General features: G+C 43.1%; 1 protein-coding gene and 1 long non-coding RNA gene across 8 annotated transcripts in view; one reads left to right on the forward strand and one right to left on the reverse strand.

Moving 5' to 3' along the window:
- Nucleotides 1-21,880, reverse strand: part of LOC106840837 (uncharacterized) — a 42,755-nt gene extending 20,875 nt beyond the window's left edge. Inside the window, exons 1-2 of one of the 5 annotated variants that reach the window (XR_011501625.1) lie at nt 21,609-21,869; nt 6,647-6,743 (exon numbers count right to left, since the gene is read on the reverse strand). This is a non-coding gene — a long non-coding RNA (uncharacterized lncRNA). Of the gene's footprint in view, nt 1-6,646; nt 6,744-21,608 lie in introns of all 5 variants that reach the window. The other 4 variants (XR_011501626.1, XR_011501629.1, XR_011501627.1 and 1 more) reach the window with 4 other exon arrangements.
- Nucleotides 21,855-25,389, forward strand: part of UBE2Q2 (ubiquitin conjugating enzyme E2 Q2) — a 62,484-nt gene continuing 58,949 nt past the window's right edge. For 2 of the 3 annotated variants that reach the window (XR_011501624.1, XM_014856448.3), the window contains exon 1: nt 21,855-22,449. Coding sequence is in view for 2 of the 3 variants with exons in the window: in XM_014856448.3 (XP_014711934.1) it covers nt 22,261-22,449 (189 nt within the window). In the remaining variant the exon portion in view is untranslated. The remainder of the gene's footprint in view (nt 22,450-25,389) is intronic. The other variant, XM_070504399.1, reaches the window with a different exon arrangement.

Consider the following 25,389-nt stretch of genomic DNA (forward strand, 5'->3'; position numbering starts at 1 on the left):
GTTCAAACAATCTTGACAGAACTTTTCTCTTAGATAACTATCATACTTCAGCACATAATTACAGTTGTTTATGATCAGCTTCCATATTATCACATAATAAAGAAAATAATCTCAAATTGTACACATTAGCTAGCCTTTAAGGAATTAACACTTTTTATGACATCATCTAGAACACTGAAAGTTTAGCTGACATACATACATTTATTTATTTCTTACTCATTTATTTGGAAGTGGGGGAGGAGAGCATGATTTCCTCAGTGAAGGAAGCAGTGTGTTGATTTACATTCTGGCACAAGCTTCTTGATCTGAATCCAGAATGTTTTCCTGTCATTTCAGCTGCATCATTAGAACACACTCCTACACAAAACTAAACTTCAAATTACATTTGCTGACACTGCTCACATACTTTAATGTTATGGCAATGTCAAATTGCTATAAAATTTGCTAAACATCTACTTTCAATGCCATACATATCTCCTTAAATAGACTGATAACAGTATGCAGACCCGCACAGTCCTCCAATTCACACTGTGAGTAACACTGCTCTACACCATTCTCTCTTATTCCAACTTCCAGTAAACTCTCCCCACCCGCTTCATCTCTTCAAGCCTGGGAGTGCTAACAGTTTGGCTGCTCTGGATTACTGTACCATTAGTAGCTCCAGGTTACTGCATGATTCCTTGTGGTTCCCCGACAACTACACCTGTATAAATTATTATTTTGTTAGGAAGCCCCCTCCTTGAAGAATCCTAATCTAAGAGTGCCATTTGTTTTCTCTTGGGATATCTTTTCTGATACAACCTCCTAATGTAGCACTGTGCCCAACACGGAGAAGATTGATGATTCATGTTTACCAAATAAAAGACCAGGCATTGCTTCAGGGAAATAAGACAATGTTTTGCAGGAGGTTGAGAAAAGGAGAGGGCCAAAGGCACAACACGAACTTGGGTTTCTTCCTGAGATGGTCATTATCTGCTCTAGATCCAGAGTCCTAGGCCAGAGCCACCACTAGCTCATTCGATGCCTTTGTGCAAATTAGGAAAAGGCCCAGGCCCTGGAAGGAAGCAGACCCCCCAACACAGGGCTTGAAGAGTTGAGTGTGGGCTTTCAGCCCCCCAAACCAGGCGCTCTATGCTTGAACAAAATGTACAGTCTTAACGCAGCTCTTCTACCCTAGGTCAAGCAAGCTGGCAGGTCACTCCAACTTAAAAATGTGACCAATGAAGTATGATTCTCTAAGGAAGCCTATTACAGTTCAGATTTTGTGGAAATGCGATATTTTTGTTTGCAGGGTGATTTTTTTTCACGCATATTCTCCTTAGCTTCCTGAATGTGGAGGAGAGTCCTTGCTGGCATAGTTCAAATAGATAGTATTAAAATCCAATTGGGTCACAGGATCTCTGGGGCCAAATTCCTTTTGCAGTTCTGGATATAATTGTGCTGCCCCTGAGAGACCTTTAAAACCCCAAACTGCATGGTGTGTGACTGACATTGGCCCCAGGGAGTGGGGTGGGGGTGGTATCATGCACTAGCTCTTTAGGGCTAGAGCTGGGCACCACTCACATAGAGGGTGCACTGATCCCTGGGGGGTGGGGAGCAGAGAAGGAATAGTTCAAGGAGCAGGCTGGGGAAACTGGACAACTTGTCAGTGTCTTGTGATTCACACCTTCTTGTTGTAGAGAAGTGATTTCGTTTGACGTGAATTCCCAGAATGCTGACACACCCACACGCACGCGGGCCCAAACCCATCCCGGAGCTTCTTGTGAATGAGCTGAGGGTTTGGACCTGCTTCTATCCTCAGCACCATTCCGCGCTCCAACTCGAGCAGCCTTTCCCCCACGGAAGTGTCGGTGAGAGCTATAGCTATGGGAAAATTTCAGGGACTTGCATTAAATTGACTCCATAATTCTCAAGCCTGAGAGGGAAAGTTGTTTCAGGGGAACCAGTTCCATGTCTTTGCTAGAAGCTTGACAGTCTTTACTTCTCTTATTTCTTAACCTCCCAAAAAGATTGGTCAACTGTTGGTTTGGTGGTGATGACAAGGATATTTACTCTGTAATCAAACCAAAAGTGGTGAGATTGGGAGGACCTGGGAAAGGTGAATAGGTAAGCCTGGGGAAAGGTATTTCTCTTCTCTTCCAGAACTAGAGTCAACATAGAAACACCTTTTCATGCAGCCACTGGAGTCATCACTAGAAAGTAATACTGCATTTGGAAACTGAAGAAATCTCAGAGACCATTATCTCTTTGTTTTAAAGATTGGGACATTGACACTCAATGAAATTTATAATTGCTGAAGATTACCTAGGAAATGATGAAACCAGGGTTAGAACTCAGGTCTTGTGACTGCTAGTCCAGTGTGATTTCTACTATGCTATGCTGATTTTCAAAGCAGCTTTCTTATCACTCATTCATTTATTCATCAAATATTTACTGAATACTACTCTGTGCCTGGCACTGTGATAGCAGGGAATAAAACAGACATCGTCCTCAGGGAACTTAAGTATAATGAGAAGACATAATAAACAAATAATTATATAAACAATTACAAAGGTGATGAATGCCCAGAAGAATTAGAGAGTGCTATTAGAGCTTATAGAAACAGGCCTTACATAGCCCAGGTGGCAGTGGTGGCAGTGACGGCTGTTTGATCTGGGAAGGCTTTCCTGAGGAAGTGACATTTAAGCTGAGATTTGAAGGATGAGTAGAAGATAGTGAGGTGAAGGGCCCAGGAGAAGGGAAGAGAAATCTAGGCAGAGGAAAAGACATGTACAGTGGTCCCGAGGCAGGACAGAGACGGAGCTTTGAAATAACTGTAAACAGACCCGTGGCCTAGTGTATAAATGGTCAGAAGGAGAGGGGTGTAAAATGGTTTGGGAAGGTAGGCAAAGTCCCACTGCTCAGAGCCTTGCACGCCATTGATTCTAGACTTTATCCTAAGAGTAATGGGAACCTATTGAAGAGTTTTAAACATAGAAGTGTTACGATCAGATATTAAAAGATCACTGAGGGGCTGGCCCCGTGGCCGAGTGGTTAAGTTCGCGCGCTCCGCTGCAGGCGGCCCAGTGTTTCGTTGGTTTGAATCCTGGGCGCGGACATGGCACTGCTCGTCAAGCCACACTGAGGCGGCATCCCACATACCACAACTAGAAGGACCCACAACGAAGAATATACAACTATGTACTGGGGGGCTTTGGGGAGAAAAAGGAAAAAAATAAAATCTTTAAAAAAAAAAAGATCACTGAGAAGTCTGCACTGGTGGGGAGCAAACGTGGATGCAGAGAATTCCTTAGGAGGCCTTATCAACAGCTCGGGTGAGAGAGGACGGTGGCTTGGATCAGAGCAGGCATCACGGATATGGAGAGAAGTGAAGACATCCAAAGATATTGAGAATGTAGGCCCACAGAACTTGGTACTAAATGGATGTGAAAAATGAGGACGAGAGGAGGTATCAAGAGTAGCTCTCAGGTGTTAGCATGAGATGGGGGAAATGGTGGTGCATTCACGGAACTAGGGAACATGGCAGGAGAAGCAGCCTCCAGAGTAAGACTGAGAGTTTGGACATGTTAAGTTTGAGGGGCCTGGGAGACAAAGGGGAGAAGATACAGAGAAAGCAGTTGGATATATGGGGTTGCAGTGCAGAAAGGAGTCTGCCTTGGAAACAGAAATTTGGGGGTAATGTCATAGAGACTGTAATTGAAGCCATGGAGGAAATCATTTAGGAAGAGAGAATAGGCCAACAAGAAAAGAGATAAATAAAGGAAATAACCAAAGGGTTATCCCATTGCAAGAAATAATGTACACCTAAGAACATACAACACCTTATTTTTAAGATCCATGATGGTTATTATGCTATTGTTTCTCAGTTTCAAATCTACCCTTCCATACTCTCCTTGAGGTGCTGGGGATGCAGACCACATTTCTCTCTTTTTTTAAAGATTTTATTTTTTTCCTTTTTCTCCCCAAAGCCCCCCGGTACATAGTTGTATATTCTTCGTTGGGGGTACACATTTCTCTTTTGCCTACAGGGCAATAGAGGCTGCTTAAAGGGGACCAAAAGGCTGGAGAAAGGAGAAGGGATTTGTTCTTTCTGTTTTTCTTCCTGTTCCCGTCAGCATCACCCCAGCAGCAGTCCTTCAGCCTGGTGGTGGCAGTTGGTTCCAGGAGCAGCAAGCAATTCCATTTGCAGTATTTATATACTCAGACCCAGTCTTGCCACATCCCCTCAAAGACATTGGCCTTACTGCCCCCAAATACCAATATCTTCACCACCATGCTTACCTGAAGATCATTTTCCCTGAGCCTAGCCTCCGTCTCATGTTTCTCACTTATCCATCCAAGAATATAGTAGAAACTTGGTCAAACACCTGCACTCTAGCTGCAAGAGAATCTGGAGATGTGAGTTTGGACTCCTCTATTAAGGAGGTGGGATTCATAATGTGGGAACTGAGAACTGCAAAACCCCTCAGCGTGAACACTCCATTCAAACCCCTGCACTAAGAGACTTAACCAAATTTTAACATGGCTTCTAGCAGCCTAAGGCCATCTCCCTGGGACACTCAGTGCTCTTTTGAGTCCCTGTCTGGAAAAGCTCAGGGCTGTCAAAAGAATTTACTGTCTGTTCTAGCCAAACCTGACGACAGGTCCCTGATCTCCCTTTCTCAGAGCATTTAATAAGAAGGGCTTGCAGTTTTGAATCCTTTCTCTGTCCCTTTGAGATATATATGTATCTCCTACAACTCAGGAGTGTCTTTCTCAAGGACCTGAACATCATTCCTTTGAAATGTAATCATCAGGAGGGATGGGGCTTCTGCCTCCCAAGCTCTGTTGGAGGACAGAATCCTAGCTTTGATAATCGCCAGCTAGCAGACACAGCAGGCCTAATCACATTTATGCTGACCATTGCTTTGTAATTTTTTCACTTGAGTCTCCCTATCCCGGCTCCTTCGTTCTCCCTTTAAAACGCCTAGTCCCCTCTGCCCGTATCAGAACGGAGCTCAGAGCTTTTCCCTGTCAGTGGTTACTGCATAAAATCTGTTTTCCCTGCTTTAGCTAATGTCCAGCTTTATCTTTGACAGAACCTTCCCAAATGTAAAGAGACAATTTAAAGATGATTGGCAGCCATGGAAATGGCAAACGTCAATAACGGGGGTTTAGTAGTTCTTTATTTTTTTAATTATTTGCCTCTTGCTAGGAAGGATGTAAGGAATCATACTAAAAGACATAATCCAGTAAGAGTAATAAAATAAGGCTAAAAAGGAAAAATAAAAACAGTCCTGAGAGAAAGGGACTGTATTGGTTAGGGTACAGGCTAAGCCGACATAACAAAGAGACTCCAAAATATAATATTTAAACTAGAAAGAACTTTTTTCTCTCATAGATAACAATCAGGAAATACATTCAAGAGTTGGAAGGGTGGCTCTTCCATCATTAACATGAGGCTCCTGTCACTGAATCCAGGTTGGCTGCTCTGGTCTCAGCATTTCCACCAGCAGGAAGCAGGGAGTCGGGGTGAGGGAGTAGTAGGGTGCCTCTTCCATCCTTTTAAAGCCAAGACTTGGAAGTGGTATAGATCCCTCCAGGCACATCCCATTGTCCATACCTCGGCAATCTGACCAAACTTGGCTGTGAGGAGGGTTGGAAAGGTAGTCTCTGGTTAGGTGGCCATATGTTCAACTAAAACTCTTATTTTGAAAGAAGAGAAACGACGGGTTTGGGGTGGGGGGACAATTAAAGGTCTGTCACAGAGAACATGAATATCCCAAAGTAAGAAATCCGTCGACATTTGCAAACTTCTCTCATAGGGGTGCATTCTGCCATGCACAATGCAAGCTGGAGGTGCCAGAGTGAATGCCTCCAGAAGCAGCCCATAACCAATACAATACACACATATAATAAATACACCACTTCTGCCTCACGGTTGGGATAACTTTGAGGCATATTTTATAACGTTCCTGGAATTCTTGGGGGATTGAGCTACACTTGCCTACATGGTAATCTGTTTCCTTTCCCTGTCTCTTGCCTTAATCCTTTATTCGTTCTTCCTGGGGTCACCTCCAAAATAAATTGCTCCTGCTGGAATCTTTGTCTCAGAGTTTACTTCTGGGAGAACCAAAACTAAGACCAGCTCTGGACTTCCTGGGAATCCAGAGGGAAACTAAATAACATTATATTTATATATATTTAGAAAGTAGAAAATAAATAATTTCCTCAGTTGATACAAAGTATTTCTCCGATTCCAAAAAAAAAGGAAAAGCACTCTTACCATCCTATTTTCACACTCTCTGGTCTTTTGTGGTGTTCATGTTTGTTCTGCCTTCAGGCCTATAGTTCCTTGACACTTTATTCCCTTTAGAGCTAGCACACTGCTGTGCACATAGTGGAAATTAAGTAAGTATTTGAATAATGAATATATGAACCTTTTCCAACACACAAAGAAACCGAGACTCAGTTAGAGGACGTAATTGGTCACATGTTCCATGGAGAGTGACCAGGGAAGCCAGAATTGGCTTCCATGTCCACTGACCACTCATCTGGTTTTCTACCACAAACACAGAGTCTCCTCCCAGGTCTCATCTTCATCATCCCTGAGTGGAACCAAAGGCTTTTGGGAGGAGAAGCATGTTTGGAAATGTTAAAAGTATACCTGTCTTGAGTGAGCCAGTGCCTCTTCCCCTTGGCCCATTAGGTCCGAAGGACTGTGCTTGTTGCCACTTAATTTTTCATATCTGGCAAGATGACACCTAAATGTAAGCAAGGAGATGACTATAGATTCCAGGCACTTTGGCTATTCAAAGTACTATAATGCATTAACTGATTATGGCAAACCCCAAACACAGAATCAAGCCCACGTTTCCATAAATCCCTCCTAGAAATAGCACCACCTTGAAGCCCTGGAGTGTGGGCGGGGTGTGGTCTCGATTCACTTTGCAGTTGCTCTGCAGAGAGGATAAAAGTCTTAATGAAAGACCCAACAACCATCAAGCGAGAGGAGGAAAGGCCTATGTAAGACCCATAACCTAAACTCAAAGCACAAAAGTCCTCACTCATCCTGGTCTGGGGAGGAGGAATTTGGCCAATGAGGATGAAACTTCGAAAGTGTCAGTTGAACTGGTTGTTTGTCCTGGGGCCTCAGGTTTGTATCAGCCTCTGAGCTGCCTCTATGTCAGGTATCTTTTTGTGATAGAAAAAACAGCAACTGCATATTCACTGGTCTTTTAAAATTTCTTTGCAAAACGCCCCTCTGATTTACCTCTCTCTACCTTAAATATCTATAAATCAATTCAAAATTATGTTACTTTGCTATGTAAATAACATATGTTCAATAACAATATTTCAGAAGATATAAATAAGCAGAAGGAAAATCGAAATCACTTGAAAAGTCACTGCCAAGAAATAACCATTGTTAACATTTTGGTGTATTCTTCCAGATATATACACAACTTCTTCTTCCCCTTCCCCTTCTCCTTTCTGTTTTTTTTGCTGAGGAAGTTTCGCCCTGAGCTCACATCTGTTGCCAATCCTCCTCTTTTTTTTCGCTTGAGGAAGATTCACCCTGAGCTAACATCTGTGCCAATCTTCCTCTACTTTACATGTGGGTTGCCGCCAGAGCATGGCTGATGAATGGTTTAGGTCTGTGCCTGGGATCCGAACCTGCAAACCTGGGCTGCCGAAGCAGAGTGCACCAAACTTAACCACTACCCCACAGGGCTGGCCCCTACACAACTTCATTTTACTGACTGCATGTTATTCCATTGTGTGCATATAACAAAACTTATGGTACATTCAATTCTAAGACACTGGTTGCTTTCTTGTCTTTTACTATTATAAAAAGAGCTGGAATAAATATTTTAACCAAATCTTTGTTTTCTTTTTAAAATTTCATCAGTAAATAGCTCTAAAAGATAAGGATTCTCATTTAAAAAATAATAGTAACAATACTATTGTCACATCTAAAAATTAAATAATAATTCCATAGTATAACCAAATATTTAATGTTCAGATTTCTTCAATTGCCTCATAAACGCTTGATGTTTTTAGTTACACTCTCTTACTTTTCGTAACCAAATCTTGATGTACATGCTTAATTAGTTCCTGAAGATAAACGCTTAGATTTGAAATTACCGGGTCAAGTGTATATTATGTCTAGATCTAGAAAGATGTTCTCACTCAGCTTTAAGCATTCCAAAAGAACATTTTGTAAGAATGTGACTGTGGAAGAGATGAGGAGGACATCTTTTTATTTGAAGTTTTCATATGCTGGTGACAGATGGGAGATAATACTCTGAAAGGTTTCGGAGGATTTACTGTAGTAAACCCCAGGCTGATTTCCCTCCTGCCTCCCTCATCAGCATCAGAGGGCTCAGGAGGACCTCCTGTTGTATTAATTAGCCTCTGTGGGGGAGGGTCTGCCCCTTCTCAACAGCCAGGTGGTGGTCCTGAAGGAGCTGGTCTCTTGCCCAGCAGTCAAGACTCTATCTGCAGAACCAGGGATGTTCCTAAGAGGAAGATCTGTATTAGGAATATTGTATCTCAGACTTGTGAAATTTCTGCACCACTTTGCCCTCTCAATCCTAAGTTATTCGCTATTTTATATTTATCTAACATTTACAGTTATATTTATAATTTATATAGAAGCAGGAGTGTAGTGGAAGCAGCTAGACAGACTTGGGTCCAAATTCTGACTTTGTCAGTTATTTGCTGCATGATCTTGGGCAAATTACTTTCCTGTTCAGAAATTTGAGGGTATAAGTGATAGTTTAAGGTTGCTACAGTGATGAAGTAGTTTGGCACACAGTAGGTGTTCAATAGATATTAGTTGAATGAGTAAATATTTGCTTACTAGAGTCTCATTTTTTGTTTTTTGAGCTAGAAGAAATCTTAGTGCATATCCTCTTTATTTTAGAAATGAGAAAACTAAGTTCAGAGAAAATGTGAAATTTGGTCTTTCAGTTATTCATTTAGTAAACATTTATTAAGCACTGAGTCTGTGTCAGGCACTGAAGATATAATAATTAGTAACAGATGGTCGCTGCTCTGAAGGAATAAGGAAGCATAGACTGTTTTAAAAAGTGCTGAGCTGTATGTGTTATTATAGAGTTATCTAATACTGTGCTGTCCAATTTGGTAGCTACTAGCCACATGTGGCTATTTAAATTTAATTACAATTAGATGTAATTAAAATTCAGTTCCTCAGTCACTTTAACCACTTTTCAAGTGCTCATTGGCCACATATGGCTAGTGGCTACCGTATTGGACAGGGCAAATATAGAACATTTCCATCATTGCAGAAACTTCTACTGGATGGTGTTGCTTTAGATCTTCTTCCCAGAATAACTTTCATATGCACATATACTTCAAATTTGTACAATTTCAAGGTGTTTACACCTTGGTCTGAAAGCCCCTTACAATACAGGCAAGAGAGAATTGATGAGCATTGGTAAGTGAAACTAAAATCAAAGATAGAAGTTTAACTATAAGCCAGAGTCCAAACTTGTGAAAATTTCAGCTTTGAAATTTTCTGAGTTGACTGAGTTGGCTGCAGCAGAATAATGAGTCACTTGTTCATTTCAACAGGGATGGGCTCCGTTTCCTGTGCCTTGTGGGGAGCCCTGTGGTCGTCTGGGCATATATGGCCTCATGCTGATGTGTGCATACCACACAGGGAGAAGTCCTCACAGCTTCCCTGGGATTTCAGTTAAACTAGATCACTTCTCTCACAATTTACTTGCAGTCTCTTTAACTGAGGACATTACATTGCTTTCATCTCCAGTAGGCTATGTTCATTCAATGATCACTTACTGGGTGCTTTCTATGTCCCAAGGATTGGGCTATGTGTTATATGAAGATGATTAAGACAGGACATTTATAACCTAGCAGAAAAAACAGATATGAAACCAGCTAGTCACAAAAAAGACAAAACTAACGCAGTAAGTGTCGGAACAGGCAAGTTACCAGGAAATTGAAGAAAAGGAGAGGAAAAATTAAATTTAGGTGACTAGGGAAGGCTTAATAAAAGAGATGGCATTTGAGAGCAGCCCTACAGAATACACTGGAACAGAATAGCATGGAATATGCTATCACGGGGAATTATTCTACATTCAAGTTCTTGAAGTTCGAAATTCTTCTGTACATTTTGTGATCTCTCCCACTCATTCTTTCATACATAACTTGCTCTGACTTCCTGGAGACTTTCAGACTCTCGACCCCATCTTATACTCACGGTCCTTCATGCATGTCCAGGTGGGACTCCACGGTCAGAGTTTTCAACCAATTTTTGTCAGCACTCCCTTGTCCTCTGGCTTCCGTATTTATCTGTCTTGCCCATCCTCACCCTTGCTGAAATCAAGGTCATTCACTCAGTATGAGGTCTCTCAACAATCTTCCACTCTAACGCAACATTTCTTGGTGTCTTCTCCTATTCTCTCCTCTACCCCCATCCTCTGTGGAGGGGAGATTCCCTTTGATTGAGTAAATTCTTCACCCATCCTTTCTGTCCACTTCCAGGACTTAGTTCTATGCCTTATTTCCCCTCTTGCATCTTCAGTTTTCCTTGTCTATATATGTCTCTCTCCTTAGGGGCAGATGCAGGTTTTGTAGGTTCTGAACCTTATTCAATCTTGGGAACCCTCTTCAAGAAAAAGAATACAGGGGAGATATCATCAAGATGGGGGTGTAGGCAGATTCTGAACTCATCTCCTCCCACAAACACAACCATGTTACAACTATTTTGGGAAAAATTACTCTGGAGAGAAAACTGAAAACTGGATAAAAAGAATCCCCACAACAAGGAACAGTCCTGACTAAGGTGGAAGAGGCAGAAATTCCTGCTGGAGAGAAAAAAACCCACCTTCGGGAGCAGCAGAGTTTCTCAGCTGACCAGGCAGGAACCACCCTAAGGTACACAGTCCTCCCTGGAGGAGTGAGGTCCAAAGCAGGGGCGATACTGCTATAAGCATCCTTCAGACTCAGCACAACCGAGACGAGGGTCTTACTATCTGGCTTGGCTGGCTATTAACTGTAGTGGGGAATACCCCCAGAAAAGCTATAGGATGAAAGCTGAAAAGACCCCGGTCTTTAAGGGCCCACGCACAAACTCACCCACCTCAGCAACTTAAAATTACCAGAGAGAAGGCTGACAGTCTTTTGGTGAACAGAGACTCACCTGGTGGGTCTTGGGGGCATCTTGGTGAGGGGAGAGAACTCTTCAGAGACTGAGACATTGGTGGGGGCCATTGTTTTGACCTGGTCCATGTGTGCTGACACAGACCCCAGCACACATCATTGAGGTTCTTCCCCAGGCCTGTTAGCCTAGTGGTCTGCCATGCCCACTAGAGCACAGATTTAACCCAGTTCAGCCAGGGCAGGCAACCCGCCCTAGGGACTGGCCCTGCCCAACAGCAAGCCCTCAGGCTGCTTGTCAGCCTGCATTGTCTCGGTGCCTTGATCCTCTACAGGCAGGCAAGTGTGTTTGCTTCTGTGGGGCAGGGCCAGTGTGAGGACCAGGTGAACTGTGGGGGGTACCGGTGGAGAGGTCGGGGCCTCTGCAGTGGGGCATTGGGGTACACTCCAGGGGGTTGGGAAGTGTGTATGGACCAGGACTGTGTTGACAGTGTGTGTGGTCCTGTGGAGGGTGAAGCTTATCAGTGGCCAAAGACCTGTGCTTCACAAATAGCCATAAAAAGGATCAACCCAACCTTCCAAAGCCTGAAACAATTGAGTGTTCCCATGCCTAGGGCCAGCCCCTCTCAGCTGCACTCCTAAGAGAACTGACAACAGCCTTGTAGGCCCAAGGCCTATAGCAACTGTAAGCTCCTGAGGCTAGCAATCAGCTACACTGGGTACCTACCCAATTAACAGGAAAATTGCAACAGGAGTGTGCTGTTAGACCTTGTAACCAATGGTGCTGAGGGTCCCCAAGACGGATTTACAAACAGCTGGCCAGGGAAGGAAAGACTAGACTCAGTGGGTAACTGCATTAAGAGCAACCCTGCCACAGCAGAAGGACACAAGTAGCCCACAAAGGGGTCACTCCTGGATCATTTGGACTGGTGACAAGAGGAAAGCACACTGCTGGGCCTTAAGAGGCATCTCTTACATAAAGCCACTTCTCCAAGGTCAGGAGAAATAGCCGATTCACCTAATGCATAGAAATAATCACAGGAACAGAGGCATAATGAGGAGACAAAGGAAAACATTCCAGGCAAGGGAACAGGACAAAACCCCAGAAAAAGGACTAAATGAAACAGAAATAGTGACCAAAGTGTTCAAACAAAATCTCATAAGGATGCTCACAGATATTGGGAGAAGACTGGATGAACACAGTGAGCTCATCAACAAAGAACTGGAAAATATAAAAAAGAACCAATCAGAAATGAAGAATACAATACTGGAAATGAAAAATTCACTAGAGGGACTCAAGAGCAGAGTAGATGATACAGAAGAACGGATCAGCGAGCTAGATGAAAGACTAGAGGAAATCACCCAGGCTGAACAGAAAAAAGAAAAAAAAAATTAGAATGCAAACAGTCTAAGGGAACTCTGGGACAATATCAAGTGCACTAACATTTGTATTATAGGTGTCCCAGAAGGAGAAGAGAGATACAAAGGGGCAGAAAATTTACTTGAAGAAATAATAAATGAAAATTTTCCTAACCTAAGGAAGGAAACAGACATCCAAGTAGAGGAAGCACAGAGAGCTCCAAACAAGATAAGCCCAAAGAGACCCACATCAAGACATATTATAATTAAAATGTCCAAAATTAAAGATAAAGAGAGAATCCTAAAAGCAGCAAGAGAAAGGCAACAAGTGACATACAGAGGAAAGCCCATAAGGCTATCAGTGGACTTCTCAGCTAAAACCCTACAGGCGAGAAGAGAATGGCATGACATATTTAAAGTGCTAAAAGGAAAAAACCTGGCCAAGAATACCCTATTCATCAAGGTTGTCATTCAGAATGGAGGGAAAGATAAAGAGCTTCCCAGACAAGCAAAAATTAAAGGAGTTTATCACCAAGAAACTAGTTCTACAAGAAATGCTGAAGGACTTATTTAAGTAGGAAAGTGATGACCACAAATAGGGATAAAAAAATTATCAAACAACAACCACCACCACCACCACCACCACCAGGCAATAAAATCACTGGCAAAGGTAAAAATATAGTAAAGGTAGCAGATCAACCACCTGTGAAGATAATATGAAGGTTAAAAGACAAAAGTACTAAAATTACCTATTTCAATGATAAGAAGGTAAGGGATAGACACACACAAAACAAGAGATTAAATATGATTTGAAAAACATAAAATGTGGGAGGAGGGGAGTGAAAAAGTAGAGCTTTTAGAAAGAGGTCAAGCTAAAGAATCTATCAACTCAATATAGACTATTATATACATAGAATATTATGTAGGATCCTCATGGTAATCACAAATCAGAAACCTATAATAAGTAAACAAATAAGTAAGACAAAAGAAATCAAACATATTACTAAAGAAAGCCATCAAACCATAAGGGAAGAGAGCAAGAGAAAAAGAAAGGAACAGAGAAGAAGTGCTAAAACACCCAGGAACAAAAAAATAACAAAACGGCAATAAATACATACTTATCAATAGTTACTTTATTTATTTATTTTTGAGGAAGATCAGCCCTGAGCTAACTAGTGCCAATCCTCCTCTTTTTGCTGAGGAAGCCTGGCCCTGAGCTAACATCCATGCCCATCTTCCTCTACTTTATATATGGGATGCCTACCACAGCATGGCGTGCCAAGCAGTGCCATGTCATCACCTGGGATCCAAACCGGCAAACCCCGGGCCTCTGAGAAGCAGAATGTGCGAACTTAACCGCTGTGCAACCGGGCCAGCCCTCAATAGCTACTTTAAATGTCAGTGGACTAAATGCTCCAATCAAAAGGCACAGGGTGGCCAATTGGATAAAAAAAAACAAGACCCATGTATATGCTGCCTACAAGAGACATACTTCACCTAAAGACACTCACAAACTGAAAGTGAAAGGATGGAAAAAGATATTCCATGAAAATGGCAAAGAAAAGAAAGCGGGGGTAGCAATACTTAGACAAAATAGACTTTAAAACAAAATTGTAACAAGAGACAAAGACAGGTACTACATAATGATAAAGGGAGCAATCCAACAAGAAGATATAACACTTGGTAAATATCTATGCACCCAACATAGGAGCACCTAAATATCTAAAGCAATTATTAACAGACATAAAAGGAGAAATAGGCAATAACACAATAATAGTAGGGGACTTTAACACTCCACTTACACCAATGGATAGATCATCCAAACAGAAGATCAGTAAGGAAACACTGGCCTTAAACAACACATTTGACCAGATGGACTTAGTAGATATATACAGAACATTCCATCCAAAAATCACAGAATACACATTCTTATCAAATGCACATGGATCATTCTCCAGGACCGATCACATATTAGGCCACAAAACAAGTCTCAATAAATTTAAGAAGATTGAAATAATACCATGCATCTTTTCTGACCACAAAGTTATGAAACTAGAAATCAACTACAGGAGGAAAACCAGAAAAGCCACAAAAATGTGGAGATTAAACAAAACGCTACTGAACAATGATTGGGTCAATGAGGAAATCAAAGGAGAAATAAAAAAATTCCTGGAGACAAATGAAAATGAAAATACGACATGCCAAAATCTATGGGATACAGCAAAAGCAGTTCTAAGAGGGAAGTTTATAGCAATTCAGGCCTACTTCAACAAAGAAGAAAAATCCCAAATAAACAATCAGAGCATCTAAAGTACTGGAAAAAGAAGAACAAACAAATCCCAAAGTCAGCAGAAGGAAGTATAAAAATCAGAGCAGAAATAAACGAAATAGAGACTAAAAAAAAAAATAGAAAAAACTAATGAAACCAAGAGCTGGTTCTTTGAAAAGATAAACAAAATTGACAAACCCTTAGCTAGACTCACAGAGAAAAAAAGAGAGGAGGCTCAAATAAATAAAATCAGAAATGAAAGAGGAGAAATTACAATGGACACCTCAGAAATACAAAAGATAATAAGGGAATACTATGAAAAGCTATATGCCAACAAATTGGATAATCTAGAAGAAATGGATAAATTCTTAGAAACATACAACCTTCCAAAACTGGACCAAGAAGAAGTAGAGACTTTGAATAGACCGATCACCAGGAAGGAGATTGAAACAGCAATCAAAAACCTTCCAAAAAATAAAAGTCCAGGACCAGATGGCTTCCCTGGTAAATTCTAACAAACATTCAAAGAAGACTTAATACCTATCCTTCTCAAACTCTTCCAAAAAATTGAAGAGGAGGGGAGGCTTCCTAACTCATTCTACGAAGCCAACATTATCCTGATACCAAAACCAGACAAGGACAACACCAAAAAAGACAATTACAGGCCAATCTCACTGCTGAACATCGATGCAAAAATCCTCAACAAAATACTAGCAAATGGAATACAACAATACATTAAAAAGATCATAAATCATGATCAAGTGGGTTTCATTCCAGGGATGCAGGGATGGTTCAACATCCGCAAATCTATCAACCTGATACACCACATTAACAAAATGAAGAATAAAAATCGCATGATCATCTCAACAGATGCAGAGAAGCATTTGACAAGATACAGCATCCATTTAGGATAAAAACTCTAAATAAAATGGGTATAGAAGGAAAACACCTCAACATAATAAAGGCCACATATGACAAACCCACAGCAAATATCATTCTCAACAGAGAAAATCTGAAAGCTATCCCTCTAAGAACAGGAACCAGACAAGGATGCCCACTGTCACCACTCTTATTTAACATAGTATTGGAAGTCCTAGCCAGAGCAATCAGGCAAGAAGAAGAAATAAAAGCGATCCATATTCGAAAAGAAGAAGTGAAACTGTTGCTCTTTGCAGACATGATTTTATACAGAGAAAACCCTAAAGAATCCACCAAAAAACTTGTAGAAATAAATGAATACAGTCAAGTCACAGGATACAAAATCACCATACAAAAATTGGTTGCGTTTGTATACACTAACAACGAAGTCGCAGAAAGAGAAATTAAGAATACAATCCCATTTATAATTGCAACAAAAAGAATAAAATACCTAGGAATAAACTTAACGAAAGAGGTGAAAGATCTGTACACCGAAAACTATAAAACATTGTTGAAAGAAATCGAAGACGACACAAAGAAATGGAAAGATATTCCATGCTCTTGGATTGGAAGAATTAACACAGTTAAAATGTCCGTGCTTCCTAAAGCAATCTCCAGATTCAACGCAATCCCTATCAAAGTTCCAACAACATTTTTCACAGAAATAGAACCAAGAATCCTAAAATTTATATGGAACAACAAAAGACCCCGAAAAGCCAAAGGATTCCTGAGAAAAAAGAACAAAGCTGGAGGGATAACACTCCCCGATTTCAAAATATACTACAAAGCCATAGTAACCAAAACAGCATGGTACTGGCACAAAAACAAACACACAGATCAATGGAACAGAATCGAGAGCCCAGAAATAAACCCACACATTTATGGACAGCTAATATTCAACAAGGGAGCCAAGTGCATACAATGGAGAAAGGAGAGTCTCTTCAATAAATGGTGTTGGGAAAAACTGGACAGCCACATGCAAAAGAATGAAAGTAGACCATTACCTTACGCCATGCACAAAAATCAACTGAAAATGGATTAAAGACTTGAATGTAAGACCCAAAACCATGAAACGTCTGGAAGAAAACATAGGCAGCACACTCTTTGACATCAGTCTTAGCAGCATATTTTCAAGTACCATGTCTGACCGGGCAAGGGAAACAAAAGGAAAAATGAACAAATGGGACTACATCAAACTAAAAAGCTTCTGCACAGCAAAGGAAACCATCAACAAACGGAAAAAAGACAACCTAACAATTGGGAGAAGATATTTGCAAACCATATACCAGATAAGGGGTTAATATCTAAAATATACAAAGAATTCATATACCTCAAGAACAAAAAAAACCAACAATCCAATTAAAAGATGGGCAAAAGATCTGAACAGAGATATCTCCAAAGAAGATATAGGGATGGCCAACAGGCATATGAAAAGATGTTCAACGTCATTAGCTATCAGGGAAGTGCAAATCAAAACTACAATGAGATATCACCTGACTCCAGTCAGAATGGCTATAATTAACAAGACAGAAAACATGTGTTGGAGAGGATGTGGAGAGAAGGGAATCCTCGTACACTGCTGCTGGGAGTGCAAACTGGTGCAGCCACTATGGAAAGCAGTATGGAGTATCCTCAGAAAATTAAGGATAGATCTACCATATGATCCAGCTATTCCACTGCTGGATAATTTATCCAAAGAACTTGAAAACACAAAGGCATAAAGATACATGCACCCCTATGTTCATTGCAGCATTATTCACAATAGCCAAGACACCGAAGCAACCAAGGTGCCCATCAAGCGATGAATGGATAAAGAAGATGTGGTATATATACACAATGGAATACTACTCAGCCATAAGAAGTGATGAAATCTGGCCATTTGTGACAATATGGATGGACCTTGAGGGTATTATGTGAAGTGAAATAAGTCAGAGGGAGAAAGTCAAATACTGTATGATCTCACTCATAAGGAGAAGATAAAAACAATGACAAACAAACACATAGTGACGGAGATTGGATTGATGGTTACCACAGGGGAAGGGGTAAATGGGGAAGGCAAAAGGGGTGATTAGGCTCACATGTGAGGGGATGGACTATAATTAGTTTTGGGTGGTGAACATGATGTAATCTACACAGAATTCAAAATATATTACGATGTACATCTGAAAGCTATATAATGTTATAATCCAATGTTACTGCAATAAAATAAAATAAAAAAGAAAAAGAATACAAAATTACAAATGCCAATTTAGGAACAAATGTTAATATTTATTTATTTATTTATTTTTGCTCAGGAAGAGTCACCCTGAACTAAGATCCATGCCAATCTTCCTGTGTTAGTATGTGGGCTGCCAGCACAGCATGGCCACTAACAGAGTGGTGTAGGTCTGCACCTGGGAACCGAACATCAGCTGCTGAAGAGGAGCGTGCCAAACTTAACCACTAGGCCACTGGGACTAGCCCCAGTTAATATTTATTTAGAAGGGGTCTGTGCAAGTGTAAGGGGCTCTGAAGTTTAAGCTTCAAAGTAAATCCACGTCTGTCTGTACTATAATAGCACAACAAAACCCTAAAGCTTCCCTTTGCTTTGCTACTGCAAATGACTGTTGCATCTCTCTGTCTCACCACTCTGAAAGCTTTCAAGGATGTAATCTACATATACTGTCTTCACTTCCATCCCATGTCCAACATTCTATTGCAATGGTTCTTTTCTAAAACAACGTTGACTTCCTAATGCCTTGACCCTATGGCTTTTTCTTGGTCCTGATCTTTCTTATCCTTTCCACAGATAATTCGACATATAGGTCATCCTCTGGCCTCTCTGATGATTCCTTTCCCACTAAACCACCAATGGTGGGGCTTCCTCAGGGTTCCTTCAATGGCCCAAGTTGTCTTCCAACCCCTATGACTCAATGATCATATGCCCATGGCTTCCATCATCACCCCATGTGGCTGACCCACAATTATATGTCCCTCGCTCCGACTTCCCTTGTAAACTCCAGACCTATAACATAACTTCTCTACCTGAAGTCCTATCAGAACCTCAAATTCATCTTTCTCTGGCTGTGTCAATAGTATCACTCCTTCCCAGACACCTGTTCTAGAAACTTCAAAGTATTACTTTAAATAAAACAACACTTCTCTCTCCCTCTATTCCTGCATCGACTCTAAGATCTAGCAGTTCTACCTCAGAAATATTCCTAGAATCAGTGTAGTCCTTTTCATTCCCACTGCCACTTCTCCTACTTCAGTGTTTCTCACTATTGACCTGGACCAATCCAATATTATTTGGAGCTGGAGAACCTCAGAGCTGGATGTGACTTGTCCCATTGAATTAATGGCAGGCCAGATCTAGAATCTGGGTTTCCCACCTCTTCTTGGTAGCTACATCACAGTTTCAAACCCATCGCAATCTATTTTGTACACTAACGCTGGGTTTTTAAAAGTGATGCCTTTCACTGAATGAAACTGCAATCTCTCGCTTGGTATTTCAGGGCTCCAAAATCAGGTCTTACATAACATCTCAACTTTATCTTCTTCTTGGCTCCTTGCTGTACTGTATAATCAACTGGGCTCTTGGATGTTCCCTGAACATGGCCATACTTTTATGCAGATAGTTTCTGGAGTTAATTTCTTCCTCCCTTGATATGTAGTAGTTCCATAGTTTGAACCTCTTATCATATGTGATCTGATGTTGTTTTTATTTATGTGTCTGTAGTAGACATTGTATTAGATTCCCCAATATCCCTTCTGTCCCAGATGGTTGGAAGTCCAGTGAGTGATGCCATCCATTTACCTGTGATTGGTTTAGGAGTGTACATGTGGCACATTTATGGCCAATGACAGAGAGGAAGCCAGTTGGGTGGATTCTTGGAAAAGTCCCCACGTCTTGGAAGGAGACAAAGAACAAAGAGTCCTTTCTGACTCTGGGTATTGTCATGTCTGGATGTGACCTGCAAGCACAGCTATATCTCCCTTGCTGTAGCTCCCTTGCTTGTACCTCGGCCTGACAAAGGAGATGGAAAGAATCTGGGCTCTTGATATTATTGAAGCTCTAATCAACCAGTTCTGGAGCCTGCCCTGCTTCTTGACTTCCCATTACGTGGAGCAATACATTTCCTTATTGTCCAAGCCACTTTAAGTCATGATTTTCTGTAATTTGCAGCCTAAATTACCAGGAAACAGTGTTCAAGCTTCTTGAATTCAGGGACTATATCTATTTATCTTCCTAGCTCTCTTAGAACTTGACACACAGCACATGCTCAAAAAACTATTTCAAAGTTAATATTTATATATATATTTGAGATATAACTAGTGAAAGCATTTGCAATTTATAAAGCTCTTTATTTTTCTCATAGCAATTTAGAGATAACCAAATAAAGCTTAGACAGATTAAATAACTTGGTCAGGGCATTTTATTTCCCAAAGTCATACCAAATTCTGAACAGGTTGTTCCCCTTTGTCTCAAATCCTTGTCTGTGACTGCCATGGCTGTTAGGGTCCCAAGAGTACTGGGGACTGATGGAAAAAGAAAGCAGCAAGCCACTCCCGCACTTAACCCAGCAATAATGCCAGTACAGCATCCTAGTTATTTCTGGCTCAGAGCTCAGGACTGACACCTTCTCCTCCCAGTCCCAGTTGAATCCCCACAAATACAACACTTTATATGCAGAGGTATTTTCCTGGGAGGATGGATCATAACTTTTATTATATTCCCAAAGGGGTCCATGACCCCCATGAAAGGCTAAGAAGCATTATAACATGTTACAATATCTCAGAAGCAAATGAAAATAAAATATTTATAAATGCTTCTCATTCAGTGGACTTATCTCCCTGTGTTGTTCTGTATTTTCGCATCTATGGGACCAGTACAGCAGGGACCACTTGTAGGTCATGAAGCAGAAGACATTTAGGCACCAGAGAGGGCTAGGTACTTCTAGTCAGGACCAGTGTAAAAGGAAAATGCAGAGCCCCTTCTAGAAAAATTATTAAGAATTTCAAAGTGACTACAGCAGAGCATTAAACCAAGCACAAGGCCCTTCTAAGCTAGGAACCCTGTGCAACAACATAGGTTGCACACCCATGAAATTGGTCCTGCCTCTAGTACATATTACTAAACACACTATTAATTGCCCGCCCAATTATGTTGTATTCCTTTGGTCTGCCATGCAGTCCTTTATCCATTCTTGGAGCGCCTAGAATGTGCCAGGGATTGTGTTAAGTGCTGTGCTTTCCAGATAGGAGCATTCATTCAATAACATTGTGTGCCTACTGTATAAAAGACCTTGTTCTAGGCCCTGGGGATATGAATAAGACATTCGTATTGGGCAGAGACAATGAACAAATAGGAAAAATATCAGACGTGATATGTTCTCAGCAAAACATTAACATAGGATGATGTGATACAGGGTGACTGGGTAACTATTTTAGATGGGGTGGTCAGAGAGGCCCTCTCTGAGATGACATTAGAGCTAACACTTGACTGAAAATAAGCCAGCCCTGTCTCCATGGGAGGTGGAGACGGTTATCTTAAGCTTGGGAAACAGGGCAAAACCTCAAGGCAGTTGAGAGAGAGAGAGAGAGAGAGAGAGAAAATGAATGTCTGAGTGAACAGAGGTAGTGGATAAGGGGAAGAATAAAATTATGGGAGGTGGGAGGGAGCGGCTGGCAGGGGCCGAATCATCATCTTCCGTAAAACGATGGTTCGAAAGCAGGGAGGGAGCAGAGTCCGGAGAGGTCTTGGCGGAAACTCAGGCTAGAGAAGTGGTGGCTCGGACTAGGTTGAGAGTAACGGAGATGAAGCTAGGTGGGCCAATTTCGGTCCAAAGTGCTGCCGGCAGCCCACAAGCCGGGGTCTCCCACCAGGGCCCCGCCTGAGTCAGGTGAGCGGGTGGCTCCCTCAGAGCCTGGGAAGGGGCCGCCCCCCGGGGCCGGCACTCACCCGCCGCCGCGCCGACGTGGCCGGAGCTATATGCTGCGCACGTGTCTGGCCCCAGGCGGGGAGTAGGGGCGCGCGGAGGCCTCTGGCTCTTCCCGGTGATCAGGGCCCGGGGCACCGGCTGGCTCTGAGCCTTGGGTCCGCGGGAGCGAGGAGGCGAGCAGATGAGCTGGGCGGAAGGGGCTGGGTCCCGGCGAGGAGGGGGCGGCCAGGCGGGGGCGCGCGCCAGCTACGTGCACGCGCCGGAACAGGGGCGCGCAGGGCGCGCCGGGGCGGGGAGGGGATGGGGGAGGGGATGGGGATGGGGATGGGGGAGGGGATGGGGATGGGGATGGGGGTGGGGTGGGGGCAGCCCTTTCCCAGGCGGTAGCGGGGGCGGTGTCGTTGTTGCCCTTTTAAGCCGCGGGGCCGACACCTCCTGCCGGTGGAGTCAGTTACAAAGGGAGCAGCCGCGCAGGCCGTCGCACAGCCGCCCGCCAAGGCCTCGGCGCCCCTCGCCATTTTCCAGCCGCGATCCGACCCAGGTCGCGGCGGCAGGGAGAGGCGGAGCCCCGGGAGCGCGGCCCGGGCCGTCCCCGCGGGGCGGTCGCGGCCGTGACGGCGGCTCTGGGCCCGGCTCCCCTTCCACACCCCGCCCGCCGGAGATGAGGGGAAGATGTCTGTGTCAGGGCTCAAGGCCGAGCTGAAGTTCCTGGCGTCCATTTTCGACAAGAACCACGAGCGATTCCGCATCGTCAGCTGGAAGCTGGACGAGCTGCACTGCCAGTTCCTGGTGCCGCCGCCCGCGCCGCCAGGCAGCCCGCACTCGCCGCCGCCGCCGCTCACCCTACACTGCAACATCATGGTGAGGCGCCCGGGCGCAGCCCCGCTAGGGCCGGCGAGGGCAGAAACGGGGGCCCCGAGTCCCCGGACAAAGGGGAGCCTTCCCCGGAGAGGCCTCTCGGCCCCCCTTTCCCCGGCGAGGGGCCCGGGCCAGGCTCTGCGGCGACTGCGTGAGAGCGGGGTGGGAGGAAGCGGCCGGCGCGTTCTCCGGCTGTTCCCGCGGGGCTCGGCTTTGGGGCTGCTGGCCCCTCTCGGCCCCTGTCGCCGCTCCCCGAGGTGGGAGACGACGGCGGCCGGAGCCCTCGCCGGCTCGCCATGACAGCCCACAGCTGGCTTGCCCCAGGGTCGTGGCCGGGCGGCTCGGCTCTTGCTGCTGTTTGAGCCCCGGTGGCGACGGGGAAAGGCCGTCAAGTTTTAACGCCTCGTTCTTCTGTCAGGTTTCCCTGGTCCCGCTTATTCACCCAATTATCTTTTAAGTTTGTGTTTAAGGAAAAACGAACACTGGAAACTGACGCATGTGAGGAAAAAAAGTTTAGAATGCAGCCTCTGGTACTGTTCGAATTACCCCCTTCCTGCCGGCCTGGCCGTGCGCTAACGCGCTTCCCAAAGGCGCATTGTACCTCGGCTGCGGCAGGTGGCGTGGCGGGTGTCTGTCTAGGCAGCCCCTCCTGGCTGTGAGCCTTTAATGTCCGGAGCAGGGGGTGGAGATACGTGCCCAAGTCTCCTGCCCAGAAAGACCATTTTATGTCACAAATCCGAAAAGACACTAAAGCTCACTCTTTGGTTTAAACTGAAAGGTCGTTAGAAACCCAAGGCTTGGTAAAATAACAAGTGTTAAATAAGTTTTTTCATAGAACTGTATAATGAGGCTGTTCATTGTGAAATTGATTTAGGGTATTGGTCCAAACTGCAGAATATACTCCTTATTGTATCAGGAGTCAAGATTGTAGTTTCATGTTTCTCTGTAAATACGGCTAAAACCAAGTCTGGCGTCAACTCCCTTGGGTTAAGTCACTGGCGATTCAGGTGACTACAGTGTGCCTGGTACTCGGGAGTTTGCAAAGCCCTTGAAGTTAGGATAATTAACATTAAAATAGTTTTCAGAATATCTGGGGTAGTAGGTGTATATTTCCGGGAAAAAACCCAAAAAACAAAACCTAAAAACCTGGTACAGTCTAAGTGCTGTACTGAGGACAGAATTCACTTATTGAACATGTAAGTGTTCTATTCTAGGCGCTGGTTTTGCAGAACTGAGCAGAGTAGTCTTTGCTTTCAGAACTCAGTCTTCTTGGGAGAAGAGTTTTATACAACAAAGTGTGACCAAGTTCTATGGTATCATTATGAAAGCTGAAGACAGGAGTTAATTTTGACCGGGGCTGGGGGAGGGGTCGCTTCAAGGAAGGCTTTGAGGAGACGCTGACAGTGGAGTTGGGCTTTCACAGGTGCCTAGGCTTTTAGAAGGGAGTGAAAGGGCATTTCAGGCAAAGGAAGCTCTATCCAAAAGAGACACCAAAGCTTGAGAAAATGTGGTTTGCTTAGGAGTGGAGAAGTTATGATGAGACTTGAGAAGTCCAGGATATAGGCTGGTGAAGGAGATTTTCTACGAATAGGGAACAGAAAGTAGTAGTGAGCATGAGGTAGGTGATAATAAGGAGACCGACTGGCCTGAGTGGTGATTATTCTGTTAGAAGATGGGGAAAAGGTATAGCTAGTTAAAATGACAGGAGACTGAACTTGTAGTAAGCTGTGGAGAACTACTAAGTTAGTCAGGTAAGTTGGGAAAATGTGTTTGCTGTCCAGGACTAGGAGTCGTCAATGCTCTACTCTGGGTGGCATTAGAAAATGTGTGTGAGGTTCTGCTTATCCCAGTGGGGGTGGAGTGGTGGTGGCGTTGTGCTAGCATTTAGTGCCAAGGGTACAGGGATGCCAAACGTCTTATAACGTTCGGGCGGTCTGCCACAACAAAGAATTATCCCACCTCAAATGCCAGCAGTGCCCCATCAAGAACCTTACTGGAGGCTGGTAGGAGTCTGCTGCATACAAAGATATTGAGTGATGACCTAGATTAGGAAATGAAACAAGAATGAATTAGAGACACCCAGCGAAAGGAGGATTTGGTGGGGATTAGTATAATGGTAAAACTAGTAGAAACTATTCAAATTGAGATGCTAGTGAATTATGATAGACATTATCAGAAGATGAGTATCATGGTCGATGCTCAGTGGATAGAAATGTGTGTCAACTTTTTATTATGGAAAAACATCAAACATATACGAAAGTAGAATAGTGTGAAGAACTTCCATGTACCCAGCCTCAACAATGAAACTTTTGGCCCATCTTATTTCATCTGTACTCCACTTTGGATTATTTTGACGCAGATTCCAGACATATGACTTCATCTGTAAAGTATTTCAGTGGGTATCTTTTAGATAAAGTCTTTTTAAGCATGGATGAGTGTTTTGATAAATCTACCTGGATTGCTTATGTTGATGGTATTTTCTTAGAGAGGAAAGAGCAAGGAAAAAATGGGATTGGATTTCAAATGCCAGGACCTGTCTGCTGTGTTTGTGATTTGTAAATTATGTAGTAAATTGTAGAAAGAAATGTTTGACCTCTTCTTTAACTTTTCCCCTTATTCCTCAATTTTTTTGAGCTCTTCTACATGCCAGGCCCTGTCTTCTTCGTGTTTACCAAGAAGCAGCCTTATGCAGTTTCTGTAGGGATTGAGTAAATGGTACCTTACTAGTTGTTTACTTATGTGCATGCATGCCAATTTCTGAATAATCCTCTAAAGATACTGAGTCCCCGTTTTCTTTCAGGCTTCTGCATCAGCAGGTTTTCCCACATGGAATGTGCCCCTTTACCCTGTCCCCAATCTGTTTTTCCATGTTTGACCATCCCTCAAGGCTCTTCTGCTCATATTCAGTTCATGCTGATATCTATTTCCCCTTTCTCCCCTTCT

Source organism: Equus asinus, chromosome 2 (assembly GCF_041296235.1).
Source record: "Equus asinus isolate D_3611 breed Donkey chromosome 2, EquAss-T2T_v2, whole genome shotgun sequence".
Classification (NCBI taxonomy): Eukaryota; Metazoa; Chordata; class Mammalia; order Perissodactyla; family Equidae; genus Equus; species Equus asinus.